Raw genomic sequence first — 18,367 nt, 5'->3', positions numbered from 1 at the left:
GTAAGTAGTTTTACAATGTGCTATGTCATTTCATCTACTCAACAATCTTACGAGACAGAGATGATCTCTTTTTCTCAGTTGAGAAACCTGAGGACCAGAGAACTTAACTTAGCTATCCAAGGTCATGCATGTGGTTAACACAGAACTTGAACCCAGGTATATCTGACTCCAAAATCCCATGCACTTAAACTATTACACATTGTTCCAGATCCATGACTATATGAGATCTCATTTAGACTTCATTGTCCAATGCACTGTAGTCCCTGACATTCTTTTGTCAGGGCCTTCCAAGTGATTTTTATATTTACACACACACACCCCTTTTTATCATCTCTAAAATGAGGAGATAGGGGTTACTTTTTCTAACTGCATGATTTTCTGAGTATCAAATGAGATCCCAGACCTAGCAAGGAGTCTTGACCTTACATTTTTTTGCCAGCTAATAAGCTGTACATGTGAACTCTATATATTTGATGTGTTGGCATCACGTTTTTCAGAGTAATATTGCATCTTTGCATACCCCCATTGATGAGCCATAAATCTCCCCTTTCCTTGTTTCCTCATCTACTGATAAACCTCTAGAATTTTGTGTAATGTGCATGGCTCAGAGATTTTACATTTAATAAAAAGCAGGGAAAAGGACAGAAGTAAAGAGAAAGAGCGGGAGAGGCATTTTTACAACTGATACTCAAGCATGTTTTTTTTTTACTACAAGTCACTGTTGGCTAGGATGGGCGGAAATGGGCCTGCTTATACACAGCTGGTGGGAGTGTAAATTGGTATAAAATTTTGAAGAGTTAATTATCAAATTAAAGATCAACATATCAATTCAATTTTGTATTCAATAATAAAAAAATTAAAAATCTAAGTTCATGTGTATTACAAGATTTAGCAGGGAAAGGTATGAAAAGAGAGACAACAAATTGTTAGCAGTGGCTATCGCTGGTGGGTGGGAGCATCTGAGATGGGAAGTTTCACTTTTTACTTTATGTTCTGTGTGGTTTGAACTTGCCTGCAAGTATTTATTATTTTTTGGAAAAACAAAAGCCCAGAGCAGAGGGTAGCTAGATATGCACACATCAGCTCTGCTCCTGTGTTTTTAATCCTTGGCTCGTCTTTGCAAGGCAGGCCCACAGTCCCAGGAGGGCACTGACCTCTGCCTGTCAGGCCCCCCTCGTGCTGTTTTGCGCTCCATTACCAGCTGCTTAAGCAGCAGGTTCCCAGTGGCTGGTCAGCTGGAACTGCTTCAGGACAAACAGGAAGGACACAGCTGTCAGTGCAGATTACCCGTTGGCCACACTGACAGAAAAACAAATCAAATCTTAAAATGTTGAGGAAAACTTCATTCTATTAACAACTCTCTCAAGCCTCCGCCTGGAGAGGGAAGTGAGGCGGATTTAAGTAGCGCTGAAGGAATCTTTGCAGTTGCTCACGTTTCAAGCCTACAGCTCCAGGTCCGGGAACAGCTTGTCTTTCACACTTGGTCAGGGCTGCAGTTCCATAGGCTAAGCCTCCTGGTGATCCTGGATCCCTATGTCAAACAGGAGCTTCCTCTATAGAAAAATAAAATGTCTTACCATTTCTGCAGCTAGCCTTGTCTTATGCGAGATGCCTGCGGGAGCTCAGGGCAAGGAGAGATTAAGGGAGGCAATGCAATGTGGTAAGAAGGTTGATGGTTAGCAGCTGCTCTCACTGACACTTCTTAGCTGTGTGGCCTTAGGCAAGTTACTTCACCTCTCTGAGCCTAAATTTCCTCATCTGTAAAACAAGGAAAATAAGCCCACCTGCCTTGTAGGGTCGGAGGTGCTGCCACCTGCAAAGGACTGGCCATTCTCTGCCTGGAGTAGAGGAATGCTCAAGGAGTGCTATCTGTGTGTGCAGGAGCCTCATTTCCAATTACGCCCTGTAATGGCCGTGGCTAAGAGTTTGGGCTCCATTAGTAGTTACAAGTGTGACTTTGGGCAAACCTCCATTTTCTCATAGGCAAAGTGAACATAAGGATTCCCATCTCATGGATCTTGTCAAGATGAACTGAGATAATGCACATGAAATAGTCAAGTGCCTGGAACCTGGGCATTCAGGAAATGGAGCTGTTAAAATTTGCTGATGAAAAGTTGCATGTTTCCTATAAAAAATATGAGTTTTATAAAAACACTCAGAAAGTGAGCTGCTGGTTCCACTCTGAAATGTAGCCCTGAACTGTGCTTTCACCCCCTTCCTTCTCACTCTCCCAGCTTCTCTTTGTCTCCCTGCCTAGGCCTCTCATTAGTCCAACAAATGAACTGTTGCTGTCATTTCAGTTCAGTCCCAGGAGCAGGGGCCCTGGAGGATGAGCAATATGCTGGGGAAGTAAGGTGACTGGGGTGCTGCAGGGAGACCCTCATTTCCACAGGGAAAGGGGACCAGGAACCAGGGCTGGCAGCAGATGGACCTCCCTGGGCCCAGTCACTAGGGACACCATCAGGATAATCAGTGGGAATTTCATTATACAGTATGAGAGTCTGGATGTTTGGCAGCACACCAGGGGCCCATTCAGGGACTGGAAGGTTCTGGCCTGGAGATAATGACCAGCCGGAGGCCTCTGGCTTTCTTCTGTGCACTGGCCTTCGGCTCCCCCTTGGGCATGTACACACACACACACATGCATGCATGCAGGCACGCACAGAGTTCCCTGAGCTTTTAATCAGCTTAAGAGTTTATGGGTACATTCCAGGCCTACTAGGCTGGTCAACAGGGTGAAGCTGGAGGGCCCAGAAACGCCCGACTGCTCTTGCTGATAGCTGAGAATATGCAAACCCTGAGGTTCCCAAGAGCCCATTAAACCATCACAAATGCCCATCCAGAATGAGAGCAGGTTCTTTCCCAGCCTTGGAAAGATAAAGGAGCAGACCTGGGGAGTAACCCAGCTAGCTGAAAACAAGAAAGTGAACACATTAGCTCAGAAGCTCAAGCAGCCCAGGGACAGGTTGGTTTGTTGAGTGTGTAATGGAGTCAGTATCTTCCCCACCACCAACCACCACACCAAGGTGTGAAACTGGACTTAACGCTGAGGATGAGGGAGGTGGGGTTAGGTGGGGATAGCGAGGGGGCAGTGTTTGATGGGAAGTTAGCACAGTTATTTCCTCAACCAGTTACATCATACATACCTGTTCACGCATATATTTAGGGAAAAGGGGCTTCATTTCAAACTCATTCCTCTGACATCTGGCTCTTACCTGCGGCACTGTTGGCACTGTCAGCACTTCATTTACCACCTAGCTTATGAGCTTCTATGCAGGCCTTAGCCCATGTGCAAAATGCTACATTTTCTTTTACTGCTTTGTCTTCTAATTCCCCACACAACATGTCTGTGGATAATGGACTTTACTTTAGGTCTCAAAGTGTGGTTTTCAAAGTGTGGTCCATTGACCTGGAAGCTTATTAGAAATGCAAATTCTCAAGTGTCACCCCAGACCTACTGAATCAGAAACTCTTGGGGGCCAGCCCAATAATTCATGTATTAACAAGCCTTTTAAGTGATTCTGATACTTGCTGAAATGGAAGAACTATTGCTGTATGTTTGAGGATAACTTGAAAAAAATTACGATTTAGGAAAGGAAACTAAATTAAAACAGATTTGTCAATAGGACTGTTTGCAAGTATACAGGAATATAAAAGCGTCTTTCATGGAGTTTTTCTTCCTTTTCTGTAGACCCACATGCAGAGGGTGATTTCTTCCCATATACAGACAAGCTAAAGCATGTACTCACACACACACACACACATGCACACACACACACACGAACCCATTCCTCACCTCTCCACAGAGGCCACAACATTCTTTAATTTGGTGTGTATCATTCACATGCATGTTTTTATCACATACTTAACTATGTGGTATTTTTTGCTTATTTTGACAGTATGTGTATTTTCAACATACTGTACATACCTGTTGACAGTTTGCTTTATTCCACTGACATTAAGTTTTGAGGTTTATCTTTGGTTCTACTACATCTATTTTCTTATTGATGAATATTTTGCTTGCTTCCAATTTTTAGCTGTTATATATAATGCTGCAATTTATACTCATATACATATCCTTTTGCACCAATGTACAAGAGTTTCTCCTAGGTAGGAATGTAATTACTAGATCATAGTGATGTGCACCTTCAACTTTGCCTGATCTTTCCAAGTTATTCTCCGAAACGATTATATTGATTTAAGGCTCTACAAAAACAGAGTAAAAGAGTTCCTGTTGCTCATTGCCAATATTTGGTATTGTTAGACTCTAATATTTTTGTTAAATTTTCTAGTTTTTGGATGTGAATGGTATTTTTTTAGTTTTGCTTTTTAAAAAATTAATTTTTAGCTTTAATTAAATTTATCTGATTATTGTTAAGGTTGAACATTTTGTATATGTTTACTTGACCATGGGATTTTTCTGTGATTTCATATTTATTCCCTTTGTCTATTTTTCTGTTGGGTTGTTTACATTTTCTACACTGACCTGAGGAATTTTTTATATACTCCAGCTATGAATTATAAATATCTTCTTTCAATGATGCCTTGTGTTTTCATATTATTTATGATGTTTTGTGATACAGATTTTGTCATTTTAATGTAGTCAAAAAATTTTTTTAATTTATATACTTTTCATTTTTAAATGATTGTAGATACACAGTGATTGCAAAAGTAGCCCATTGGACCCTCTGCCTGGCTCTCACAGTGGTGACATCTTTTTTTAATTTTTGTTGATTAAGGTATGATTGATATACACTCTTATGAAGGTTTCACATGAAAAAACAATGTGGTTACTACATTTACCCATATTATCAAGGCCCCACCCATACCCCAGTGCAGTCACTGTCCAACAGTGCACCAAGATGCCACAGATCCACTATGAGCCTTCTCCCCCATACCATGTGTACTAAACATAGTACCCCTCAATCCCCTTCTCCCTCCCTCTCCCCCACTCTCCCACACCACTCCCCTTTGGTAACCACTAGTTCATTCTTGGAGTCTCTGAGTCTGCTGCTATTTTGTTCCTTCAGTTTTGCTTCATTGTTATACTCCACAAATGAGGGAAATCATTTGGCATTTGTCTTTCTCCACCTGGCTTCTTTCACTGAGTATAATGTGCTCCAGCTCCATCCAGTTGTTGCAAATGGTAGGATTTGTTTCTTTCTTATGGCTGAATAGTATTGCATTGTGCATATGTACCACATCTTCTTTATCCATTCATCTACTGATGGACACTTAGGTTGCCTCCATATCTTGGCTATTGTAAAAAGTGCTGTGATAAACATAGGGGTGCATATGTCTTTTTGAATCTGAGAAGTTGTATTCTTTGGGTAAATTCCAAGGAGTGGGATTCCCAGGTCAAATGTATTTCTATTTTTAGTTTTTTGAGGAACCTCCATACTGCTTTCCACAATGGTTAAACTAGCTTACATTCCCACCAGCAGTGTAGGAGGGTTCCCCTTTCTCTGCATCCTTGCCAGCATTTGTTGTTATTAGTTTTTTTGATGCTGGCCATCCTTGCTGGTGTGAGGTGATATCTCATTGTGGTTTTAATTTGCATTTCCCTGATGATTACTGATGTGGAGCATCTTTTCATGTGTCTGCTGGCCATCTGAATTTCTTGCTTGGAGAACTGTCTCTTCATATCCTCTGCCCGTTTGTTAATCGGGTTATTTGCTTTTTGGGTGTTGAGGTGTGTAAGTTCTTTATGTATTTTGGATGTTAACCCCTTGTCAGATATGTCATTTACAAATATATTCTCCCATACTGTAGGATGCCTTTTTGTTCTGTTGATGGTGTCCTTTGCCATACAGAAACTTTTTAGTTTGATGTAGTCCCATGAGTTCATTTTTGCTTTTGTTTCCCTTGCTGGAGGAGATGAGTTCAGGAAGAAGTTGCTCATGCTTATATTCAGGAGATGTTTGCCTATGTTGTCTTCTAAGAGTTTTATGGTTTCATGACTTATAATGTAGTCAAATTTATCAACATTTTCCTATCTAGTTGGTGCTCTTTGAGTCATGGTCATAAAATATTTTTTGTATTAGTGAAGACGGATGCTGTAACAAAGAGACCACAAAATACAGTGGTTTAAAGAACAGAGACATTTATTTCTCTCTTGCAAAACAGTCTCAAGATGAGTAGTCCTGATTGCTGAGGTGGCTTTCAAGGCATTCAAGGGCCCAGGTTCATGCCATCTTGTGGGTTTGTCATTCTCTTGGGCATTATCACCACTTTGTATAGTCAAATCTGGATCACTGCCATATTCAGATTCCAATCAGCAGTAAATAGAAGGAAAGCATGGGAGAGGCAAAACTAATGTCAAGTCCTAGAGCTACAGTGGCACTCATCATTTCTTCTCAGATCTCATTGTAAGAACTTAATTTTATTACCAGACCCATCTGCAGGGGAGGCTGGAAAATGTACCCAGCTATAGTGTGGCTATTACAGAAGAATGGGAGGATGGGTTTCATGGGCTAGGAGTAGTTTCTGCCACATCTTCTCCACCTTGATGTCTTTATTTTATTAAGGTTTTATTTTCATTATAGTGTGAATTAGTGGTCTAATTTTATTTTTTTCTTATGTTCCAGCATATTTGATTTATTTGTCTTGTAATGTGACCTCTGTCTTATGTCAAGTTTCTTTGTGTGCATGACTTGATTTCTGGACTCTATATTCTGCCCTGTTCTGTTGGACTATTTGTCTATCTCTATACATCTTCCCCAGTTTCTGAATAACTAGAGCATTATTGGAAGTCCTATTATCTGGAAGGGTAGGTCCCTTGACTTACTAATTTTTTATAAAAATAGTCTTGGCTCTTTGTTCTTCTTTATCACTTTAGAATCAGCTCGTCAGGTTTCCTAAAATACCTTATTAAAATTACATTGCATTATGGGTTTATCTTGGAAGACTTGTCATTTTTAACTCTTCTATTATGAAATATATAGAAAAGTATAAAAAATAGAAATCTACATTTTGGTTGTAAAGCAAAATCCATATACCACCACTGGTCAAGAAACCGTACTACTGAAACTCCTGAAGTCCCTTATATATTCTTTACCAATCACAACTGTCCTCTTAACTTTTATAGTGATAATTTATTTTGCTTTTCTTTACAGTTTAACTGCTTGTTTATGCATCTCTAAATATAGTTTTCCTTGTTTTTAAGCTTTATATGAAAGAGTAATATAGTATGCACTCCTTTGTAATTTGGAGTTTTGACTCAACATTATATTTGGGTTGTTTCCAGCTTTGGGCAATTGTAATAATGTTGTATCAACGTTTTGGTGCATCTCTCCAGGTTAGTAAGCTGCTTATCTCTAAGGCATACACCTGAAAGTGGAACTGCTGAATCATAACATGTACATCTTCAGCTTTATTAGATAATGCCATACTGTTTTCCAAAGTGGTTATGCTAATTCCTATTCCCACGAGTCTTTGATGAGTTACCTCATTGCTCTATGTTTTTTATCAATACTTGGGATTGTCATATTTTTATAACTTTTTTGTCAATTTGATGTACATAGTGGTATTTCACTGTGGTTTTAATGTTCCATTTCCCTGAAATATGAGACTGAGCTATGTTTCATTGCTTTTTGACTATTTGTATTTTCTTTCCTCTTTTAAAGTGCATGTTAAAATCTTATTCTCATTTTTCTTTTGGGTTGTTTGCCTTTATCTCATTGATTTGTAGGAATTCTTTGCAAAGTCTGGTGCTTTTAGGTTATGTGTATTACAAATCTCTTTTTATAGTGTCTTTTGTGAATGAAAATTTAATGTATTCAAATTTATCATTCTTTTCTTTTATGATGATGAGTTTTTCCATTTTAAGATATTCTTTTCCACGCCACAGTAAAAAAGATAGTTTTTTCTCTTCGTGGCTTTGCCTTTCATTTTTAGGTCTTGAATTGATTTTTGTATGTGATGTGAGAAAGGATCCAGCTGCATTTTTTCCCACATGCTTATCTAGTGATCTCAGCGTCATTTATTGAGACGTCTATCCTTTCTCCACTTAACTGAAGTTTCAACCGGGTCATAAATCAAATGCTCAATCAAATCTCTGATATATACCAAAAGTTTATTTAACTTTTCTTTTTGGCAATATTACCCTTTTAAATTGCTATAGCTTTAAAACCTATCTAGATATCAGGTAAAGCAAGTTCTACATTTTTTTAAAGAGTATCTTTGTTATTATTTGTTCTTTGTAATAACCATGTACATTTGGGGTTTTCATTGGGATTGCATTAAATCTACAAAGTAACTTTGGAGAATTGACATCTTTATGGTAATGATTCTTTTAGTCTAAAAACATAGTATAATTTTCCATCTATTTAGGGTTTTTTTTAATACTTGTCAGTAACATTTGATAATGTTCTCCATACTTTTTCTTGAGTACTTCTTTATTTGATCAAGGAATCTTCTAGTTTTATCCTAGTTATCTTTCTGTGTTTATTGCTACTGTAAATGCTATCTTTAAAAAATTATATTATAAAATATAATTTTATAATTGCTGATTTATTAGAATAACACTGATTTTAGTATGTTGATCTTGTAGTCACAACCTTGTTGAAACTCCTTCCTAGTTCCAATGGTTTGCTAGAAGATTTTTTTGGGTTTTTATTTCATAAATCACACAATCATATATTCACACAATCATATCTTGTGTGAGTAAGGGTAATTTTATTTCGTCCTTTAAAATCCTTGCACCTTTAGTATCACTGTTTATGACCTCTTGTGGCACTGGTTACAACCTCTAGTACAGTGCTAGAAGCAGTGATAGACATCTCTGTCTTCATCCTAATGTAAAATGAATATCTTTCATGTTTCACTACTAAGTAAGTTTGGCAAATACCCTTTACCAAATTACTTAATGAAGTTCATTGTATTCTAAGTTGGTGAAGAGTTTTTATGATGAATATGTCTGGATATTCATATATACTACATCTCATATAGTAGATATTTACATATATCTTATATGGTCTACACATATGACCTAGATTACAGAGTATGTAGTATATGTATGTGTTAAAGAAGAAAAACCATAAAAATATTTCAGTATATGAAAAAAATATGACAAATATTTATATGATGTATGTAATATGTATAACATATTAAAAATGTAAATATATATCTGGTAATGTAATGAATTGCTGGCCCTCTCTGGTTTACTTTACTCGAGTTCATTCATAGTGTTTGCTCTGTGGGTGGTTTTGAGGGGGACAAGATTGGAAAAAGGAGTTCAGTTAGGAGGCTACTGAAGTGAATAGGTGAGAGATGATTGTGGCTTGGGGTTGGTGTGGTAGTAATGGAGATGGAAAGAAACAGTCAGTTTTAAGATATATTTTGGATTTGCTGATGGACTGGATATGATGTAGCTGTAGGGAGCAGATGGAGAATAAAGAGAAGGGGAAGACTCAAAGATGAGTTCCAGATTTCTGGTTTTAAATTAAAAAAAAAATTGTGGTAATATACACATAACATAAAATTCACCATTTCAACCCTTTTAAAATTACAACTCAATGGCTGTAAGTACATTTTAAGTACATTCACATTGTGCAACCATTATCACTGCCCATCTCCACAACTTTTTCATCATCCCAAAGTGAAACTTGATTCATGTTAAACAATAACTATCTATTGTGTCCTTCTCCTGAGCCCTGGCAAACACCATTCTGTTTTCTTTCTTCATGAATTTGACTATTGTAGGTTCTTCGTGTAAGAGGAATGAACAATATTTGTCCATTTGTTACTGGTTTATTTCACTTAGTATGACATCTTTAGGTTTCATTCATGTTATGGCATGTGTCAGAATTCCCTTCCTTTTTAGGGGTAGATAATATTTCATTGCACATATACACATTTTCTTTATCCATTCATCTGTTGATGGACACTTGAATGGCTTCTACCTCTAGCTATTGTATTGTGAGTAATGCTGCTATGAATGTGGGTGTGCAAATCTCTCTTCAAGTTTCTGCTTTCAGTTATTTTGTGTATATAACCCAGAAGTGGAATTGCAGATTGTATGATAATTCTGTGTTTAAGCTTTGGAGGAATCAGGGAAATGCAAGTTAAAACCACAATGAGATATCACCTCACACCAGCAAGGATGGCCAGCATCAAAAAAACTAATAACAACAAATGCTGGCAAGGATGCAGAGAAAGGGGAACCCTCCTACACTGCTGGTGGGAATGTAAGCTAGTTTAACCATTGTGGAAAGCAGTATGGAGGTTCCTCAAAAAACTAAAAATAGAAATACATTTGACCCGGGAATCCCACTCCTTGGAATTTACCCAAAGAATACAACTTCTCAGATTCAAAAAGACATATGCACCCCTATGTTTATCACAGCACTTTTTACAAAGCCAAGATATGGAAGCAACTTAAGTGTCCATCAGTAGATGAATGGATAAAGAAGATGTGGTACATATACACAATGCAATACTATTCAGCCTTAAGAAAGAAACAAATCCTGCCATTTGCAACAACGTGGATGGAGCTGGAGGACATTATGCTCAGCGAAAGAAGCCAGGCGGAGAAAGACAAATGCCAAATGATATCCCTCATTTGCGGAGTATAACAATGAAGCAAAACTGAAGGAACAAAATAGCAGCAGACTCAGAGACTCCAAGAATGAACTAGTGGTTACCAAAGAGGAGGGGTGTGGATGGTGGGTGGGGAGAGAGGGAGAAGGGCACTGAGGGGTATTATGTTTAGTACACATGGTGTGGGGGATCATGGGAGAGCAGTGTATCACAGAGAAGGGACATAGTGGATCTCTGGCAACTTGCTGTACTGAGGGACTGTGCCTGCATTGGGGTGGGGGTGGGGGCTTGATAATATGGGTAAATGTAGTAACCACATTGTTTTTTTCATGTGAAACCTTCGTAAGAGTGTACCTTAATAAAAAAGAAAAAAGAAAAAGGTTTGGAGGAAATGCCATACCATTTTCCAGAGTGGCTGCAACATTTTTACATTCCATCAATGTACAAGATCCAATTTCTCCACATCCTGGGCAACATTTATATTTTTAAAAAATTATTTCATAATAGCCACGCAGATGGGTGTAAAGATTCTCATTGTGATTTTGATTTGTATTTCTTAATGATTAGGGATGTTGAGCATCTTTTCATGTGCTTATTGGTCATTCTTCTATAGAGAAATGTCTACTTAAGTCCTTTGTCCATTTTACAATTTGGTTGTTTGTTTTTATTATTACTGAGTTATAGGAGTTCTTTATATATTTTTGGATATTGATCTCTTATCAAATATATGATATGCAAATATTTTCTCTTATACCATGGTTGTATTTTCTTTCTGTCAATAGTGTCCTTTGATTCACAAAAGGTTTTAATTTTGATGAAGTCCAGTCTATCTACTTTCTGGCTTTACAGTTTTCTTCAACAAATAGTAATTTTTATTCTTATCCCTTCTTTGTTTTAGCAGGAAAAGGAGGTGGAGGAAGAAGGAAATAAAAGGAGACAAAAGGGGTTGGAAATATATTTGGGCTTATGCAATGGAGAAGGAGTTGAAGTTAACAACAATATATTCAATAATAAACACTCATTTACTATCTCTTGTATTCCAGATACTGCATTTAGAACTGGAGATATAAAGTGAATATGGAGATCTCTTAATTAGTGGGAGGACAATCAGAAGAAGGTATTTTCAACAAAATGGGATGCTGTAAAATTACATATGCCATGGACTATGGTTGTAGAATTGAGGTAGATGCCATTAGATGCCTAGGGGATTCAGAGAAATCTTTATAGAGGAAGAATCTAGAAGGACAGTAGGAAATGCCTGGCTAGGAAAGGTGGGTAGGGGCAACTAGTAGAAGAGCAGCATGCACAAACAAGTATAGGCACACAACGCCTAATTAATGAAAGGCAAATAATTTCCTGTGGCTGGATATGGGGAAAATGGTGAGGAGATACAGGAAATGTGGGAGGTAGTTAGGCTGGGGTCTGATTGTGGAATCTTCAGTGGTAGGACAAAGAATTTGGAACTTTATATTATAGGCAATGGGGAGTCATGAATAAAACTTTTTTTTCCTGTTTTTCAGAATAATCCATGTTTACTATAAAACACTGGGGAACACAAAGAAATCCACTGGGAATATCAAGTATTTCTATGTAGGGAGGATCTAATAACATACCTATACCAGTGTGCTTTGGAAATACAATTCTGGTGATACTGAGTGAGGGGAGAGACTGGAGGACAGAAGAGGGGTTCAGAGGTTATTGCATTAATACCTATGAGAGAGGGAGGTCTGAGGAAAGACAGTAGGCAGTGGGGATGGAGAAGCGGGAAAGAGACATTTCTGAGGGGAAATTTAACAGAACTTAGTGACTGGATGTGGGAGGAAAGAAAGAGGGGAAAGCATAGGTGACCCTGAAATTTCTGGTTCAAGAGAATGAAATTGACCAGGCTAGTTGACCTGATTAGTTAGCTATGACTTAGCAAAGAGTAAAGTCCTGAGATAATGGGAGATGGGCAACTAAACGTTAAGGAGTTAGTGTTTATACAAAGGTCTGGGACAAGGGATCCAAAAAGAGCAGTTTTCTTTAGGAGTCTGGAACTCGGTATTCTCTGCTTATGAGTTACATTGAAATGTAAAAACTCTGTGAGGTATTTTGGGACCCAAGGATTAATTAGACAATACTAGGAAAATTAATATAAAAACTATTCTACTGTTAATGAGAAATGGATCTCTAAACTTTCTTAAAAACATGTATTTGCTAAATTTAGTTCGGTATATGGGGCTTATTCTATAATTCTCTTTACTATTGTGTATAATGACTTTTTTCATAATAAAAAAGTTCTAAAAAAATTGTAGGTAACTATCAAGTAGTAGAGTATAAAAAAATCTCTTCATCTATTCATTTATCAAACATTTATTGAGTGTCAACTATGTGCTAGCACTGTGCTAGCCCATATGGGGAATATAAAGATCATTTTTTATCTTTCTGATAAGGGGCTATCAGAAAGATAAAAAATAATGTGTAGAAGGAATTAAGAGCTAGGAAGGACTCCCAGCTGGTATGACCTGCACAATTTATTGGGGAGATCACAGGGAATGAATTTCTAATGGGCCCATAGGGATGCTCTCAATCTTTAATTTAAAGAGGTACTAAGATGCCACATTTTTCTGTGGGGGTCCTGCCAATGTCCAGTTTCTTAGCGGAGGTTGTTAAGAATGTTCAACTGTCAGAGAGGAGAGGCTAAGAGTACGTTTCATTTGCTGTCTTTGCTTTAAAAGTTTGGTTTGGACTGGAGCATTAGATATGTCCTTGATTCCAAGAAAGACTTCAATACTGCAAAAATGGAAAAGCTTTTTAAAAGGGTAATTGTGACTCCAAACCTACCATGGAATGATTTCAGTTACTTTCTAGGATAAGCCTATGACCTAGGCTTTTAACCTAGGTCCTTTTAACCTACTCATTCCTTTTAACCTACTCAAGTTTTTAATTTTTAAGGGTCAGAAAACCCATAGTAATGACAGCTTGCCTGTCTCCGGGTAACTTGTGTTAAAAAAAAAAGCAACAACAGGCCCAAGATGGAGTCACTTGTGCTAACCCTCAGGTCAAACCAAGACTTAATACCTAACCTAATTGCAGTTTCAGCCTTTCTCAGGAATGTGACCTTTAACCTGTCAGTTTGGAATAACCTGGTCAGCACTAGTGAGCTAATCTGCCTGATAGACCCCTCAAACTTCCCCCAGAGTGGCCCTGCATGAAACAATCTACTTTGCTAGGAACTTCTTTTTTCTTCCTCCTTCTGCCTATAAAAGCCTTCTTCTGTATTGTACAGTTCCTTGGAGCTCCTTTCTCATTGATGGGATACTGCCCCATTCATGAATCATTGAATAAAGCCAATTAGATCTTCAAATTTACTCAGTTGAATTTTATTTTCTAACATTTGGTTTAACCTATGGGTTTGTTTTCTCATCAGCAATAACTGTCTGGCCAATTTCACAGTCATTGAGGGACCAAACAAGGTAACAGACAAATGCTCTTCGAAAAGTATAAAAGCACTACATATAAGTGAACCATCAAATGAATTTGGTAAATAAAAAATTTCCTAATACCCAGCCTTCACTTTGTTGACTGTTCAACTCCCTGTTTATCTACATGTCCCTCTTGCTTTTCTGAGAGTTAGTGTGTATAAAGGATAGCATTCTCCAAAATGGGAAAAATGAGGATTTCCCTTAAGGACATGTTTTGAAGGTGTGTCCCCGTCAACACTTATTGAACTCCAAGTTAGAGTAGGAGCTGGAGGTACACAGATGAATAAACAGGGCCTTCAGGAGCTTACCTGTCCATCACGACTAGGTAACATTCCCAGTGTTAACACACTTCCTGCTAAGAGGATGGGAGCTATCGCCTACTTGGAAGACTGCACTAGCCGCAGACAAGCAGGAGGGGGCAGAGAAGGCCCCAGTTCGGCTCTGGAGGCCAACGGGCCGAATGGAAGCTCCCGCGTCACTTTCCAGTCTGCGACTTGGACAGTAGCCCTTCTGTCATTCCCCTTTCTTGGAACCCAGGGAAGATAAAAGATCCTTTTCTACTACCATAGTAGATATATCCCAAGTCACGATTTCTGACTCGCAGCGCTTTGGCCCCCATTCCCTGTGAAGGACTCACTGCGCCCTCCAGCGGCAGAAAGACGGGAGAACCCCAGAGAGTCGCCCCAAAGCGCAGGACACCATGCAGTCCTCCTTAAGAAACTATCTGTCCCCCTGGCCCCGCCCCTTCACGAAGTCCCGTCCCCGACGCGACCTCGATTTGTGGCACCGATTGGTTGGTTTCTGTGCGTGCACACGTTGCGTGCGGGGCGGAGCGGAGGAGCGTTGTCCGTAAGGGCCTTAGTCCGCTGTCCTCGGCAGCCACCCACGCTCCTGAGCTGTGTCCGCCCCTTGCCTGCCTTTAGAAGGAGCAGGCAGCAGCCCAGGCTTCTGGTGGTCGCGCAGCAATCAGGCGAATTTGCTGAGCTGCTCTCTCTAGCTAGAGGCTCTTCTCGGCCAGGTCCAGGTCGGGGGGAAAATGGCGCCGGCACCCCAAGGCGCCCGGGAGGAGCCGCCGCTGGAGTGTCGCTGCAGACCGCTTTCCCGGCTCCTTTTCCTCGCCCAGGCCGTTCTTCTCCTGCTGCCGGCCGCCCGGGCAGGGCTCTGCCCGGCGCCGTGCTCTTGCCGCACTCCGCTGCTGGACTGCAGTCGCAGGAAGTTACCGACGCTGAGCCGGAGGGCGCTGTTGAGCCCGCTGCCTCCCGACGCCGCCAGCCTGTGAGTAGAGTTGCCAAGCGAGGGGACCAAAGGACAGGGAGCTTCCCCTTCAAGGGGGACGGGAGGGAGGCAGGCTTGGTCGGAGGGCGCTGTCGGGAGCTTGAGTTCTAAAGAGAAGTGTCATTACGGTGTTGTGAACTTTTTTGGGGGGTGGCAGGAGCCTCAAAAACCCGGTGTTAAGGTTCTGGAGACTTACAGAAAGTCTAGAATAATACCCTCGGCCAGGGAGTCTGGTATTCCTGGGCTAGGGAGGAGTTGGGGTGGAGATATTGTTGAAGGCACACTGGCCCTGGGCACCGGTACTGACTAGATTGTTGGGGTTCCTCGCCCACTTTGGGCTGCTTCATCCGGTATGTGCTTCAGTTTGAATGGTCTCCAGGCGCGTGATTTTATGACCATGATTATTAAAGGTACATGAATTGTCTTTTGTCCCCAGTTTGCATTTTGGCTTAGTTGGTACTGTAGTTTTGATACTTAACGGTGTTAAAACCCCATGTATCAGGAGATCCAGTACTACCCTGAACAAATTATCTTTATAATTAGCATTCTGGATCTAATTTAGAATTCACTGTAAAGAAGGGGAGTATTCTTTCCAAAATCATGTGATGCTTTGTTTTCAGTGCATTTCCTTGTGGCAAAGAACCTAAAAATCAGTCCTCTTTGTTTATGTATGAGAAGCAAGTACAATGGTTGGATGAATTCTTCTGGAGACTCCACTACTGAATGTTCATCTTGGCAGGCCTGTGTTAGACAGTGGCACCTGGAGAGCTCATTAGTCTGAGTCAGCCTGGTGGCATTAGAAGCAACAGTAGGTATTAAATGCTGCAATTATGGGGCTTCTTAACCACTAACGTACAGTTATTTCTCTGCTGCTAACTGAGCAACATGTTTATTAATTGACAGACTTCTAACAAAGTCATCTCTAAAAACCAGTTGTCACACAAACAAAGAATAGCTTCAGGTACTATTAAAATATGAGGGGCTGGTTGGATTTTCCTTGGAAATAGAATACAAATAGAAGGTCTGCTGAAGGATATATAGGAAAGAAAGATCCCTCATAAATTCCTTGAGAAAATTAAGGTAATTTAAATACCCAAATGTTGTAGTAACATAAATCTGCAATAAAATCGGCCTTCTGTTGTTTTGTGATAGTGACACCTGTAGTGATTTCTGGTTCTGTTGACACAAAATTTGAAAATCCATATCAGTGAACAGCGTAGTGTGAGTTAAACCTAGCACAGCATCTTTGTAATGCAAGTGCTTTTTTCTAAGAAATTTCTTGAAACTGCCTCCTGATTATGACAATAAATCTGGTACAGGTTTAAAAACAGCACAACTTCGTTTAGCTGTTACTGAAATCAGTGTGGCCTTCGTTTTAAGATCCTTCATTGGTAGGTAAACAGTGATTAGGAATAGTTCTATGTTAAGATACATTTATTTTGTGTCTAGGTTTGAGTTTTGTTTAATCAAGACACATCGCCTAAGGCCAAATGACATTAAAAAAATTTTAATGTCCTATAATGAAATTGACATTTTCAGTTGAAGTGAAATGCCTCAGAGAGCAATTCTGTTGTAATCCAGATGTAATTGGATGGACGTCTTACATTAGCAGAACTCTTAGAATATTAAAAGATGGGATTGTGCTGTTGTAAAATGAGAAATGTAATATTCAGCAATTCTTTAAGCCTTAAAGCCACCAGGTACACACAGGTTTCTTAATGTAATTCTGAAATTCTAAGAACAAATTCAAATGCTGAAACTTTGGCCATCAAAGAGATTGTAGACAAAATAAATTAATCTTGATTTTCAAAACTTTTATGTATGTATATGTATATATACATGTATCTGTCCTTGATTCCTGGCACAGAGCTCCTGAAACTCTTGTAATTTCTTAAGTGATAAGAGTACAAGGGACCCGTATGTTTATTGCTGCAGCATTTACAATAGCCAAGATATGGAAGCAACCTAAATGTCCATCAGTAGATGAATGGATAAAGAAGATGTGGTACATATACACAATGGAATATTACTCAGCCATGAGAAGAAAACAGATCCTACCATTTGCAACAACAACATGGATGGAGCTAGAGGGTATTATGCTCAGTGAAATAAGCCATGCAGAGAAAGACAAGTACCAAATGATTTCACTCATATGTGGAGTATAAGAACAAAGGAAAACTGAAGGAACAAAACAGCAGTAGAATCACAGAACCCAAGAATGGACTAATAGTTACCAAAGGGAAAGGGACTGGGAAGGATGGGTGGGAAGGGAGGGACAAGGGTGAGGAAAAAGAAAGGGGGCATTACAATTAGCATGTATAGTGTGTGGGGGGTACAGGGAGGGCTGTGCAACACAGAGAAGACAAGTAGTGATTTTACAGCATCTTACTACGCTGATGAACAGTGACTGTGAAGGGATATGTGGGGGGGACTTGGTGAAGGGGGGAGCCTAGTAAACATAATGTTCTTCATGTAATTGTAGATTAATGATACCAAAATTAAAAAAAAAAGTACAAGGGACATCTTGTGTTCTAATATTTGGTCTTTGACTCTGATTTCTGACACAGAGCTCCTAAATCCCTTGGGATTTCCTCGGTGAAGGGCATATCTTTCAACCGAATGAGGTGACTCTTGGTGGTTTCCTGGGTAGCTTCAGGATGGAGACTGGTTACCGGAAAGACCAAGCCATGATTCAAAGTTTGGAACTTTCAGCCCCACCCCCCATCCTCCTGGAAGGGGACAGGGGCTGGAGATTGAGTTAATGCTTGTTCATGCCCGTTTGATGAAACCTCCATAAAAATCCCCAGAGTGTGGGGTTTGGAGAGCCTCTGGGCTGGTGAACAAGTCTGTGTGCTGGGAGGGTGGCACACCCCCAACTCCAGGGGACAGAAGCTCCTGTGTGGGACCCTTCCAGATCATTCCCATGTATCACTTCATCTGGCTGTTCTTCTGTGTCCTTATTATTTCCTTTATATAAACCAGTAAATGTAAGTAAGTGTTTCCTTGTGAACTGTTGTGTCAGGTGATTGCATCCAGTGAGGGGACTGTGGGGACCTATAATTTGTAGCCAAGTCAGACAGAAGTTGTGT

General features: G+C 39.7%; 1 protein-coding gene across 4 annotated transcripts in view; it reads left to right on the top strand.

Moving 5' to 3' along the window:
* Window positions 1-13,657: 13,657 nt before the first annotated feature.
* Window positions 13,658-18,367, top strand: part of LRIG2 (leucine rich repeats and immunoglobulin like domains 2) — a 69,361-nt gene continuing 64,651 nt past the window's right edge. The window contains exons 1-2 of one of the 4 annotated variants that reach the window (XM_073234407.1): window positions 15,144-15,278; window positions 15,899-16,086. Coding sequence is in view for 1 of the 4 variants with exons in the window: in XM_017663628.3 (XP_017519117.3) it covers window positions 15,040-15,278 (239 nt within the window). In the remaining 3 variants the exon portion in view is untranslated. Of the gene's footprint in view, window positions 15,279-15,898; window positions 16,087-18,367 lie in introns of all 4 variants that reach the window. The other 3 variants (XM_017663628.3, XM_037005369.2, XM_037005370.2) reach the window with 3 other exon arrangements.

This window comes from Manis javanica, chromosome 4 (genome assembly GCF_040802235.1).
Source record: "Manis javanica isolate MJ-LG chromosome 4, MJ_LKY, whole genome shotgun sequence".
Taxonomy (NCBI): Eukaryota; Metazoa; Chordata; class Mammalia; order Pholidota; family Manidae; genus Manis; species Manis javanica.
This window is presented reverse-complemented; position numbering and strand designations above follow the sequence as displayed.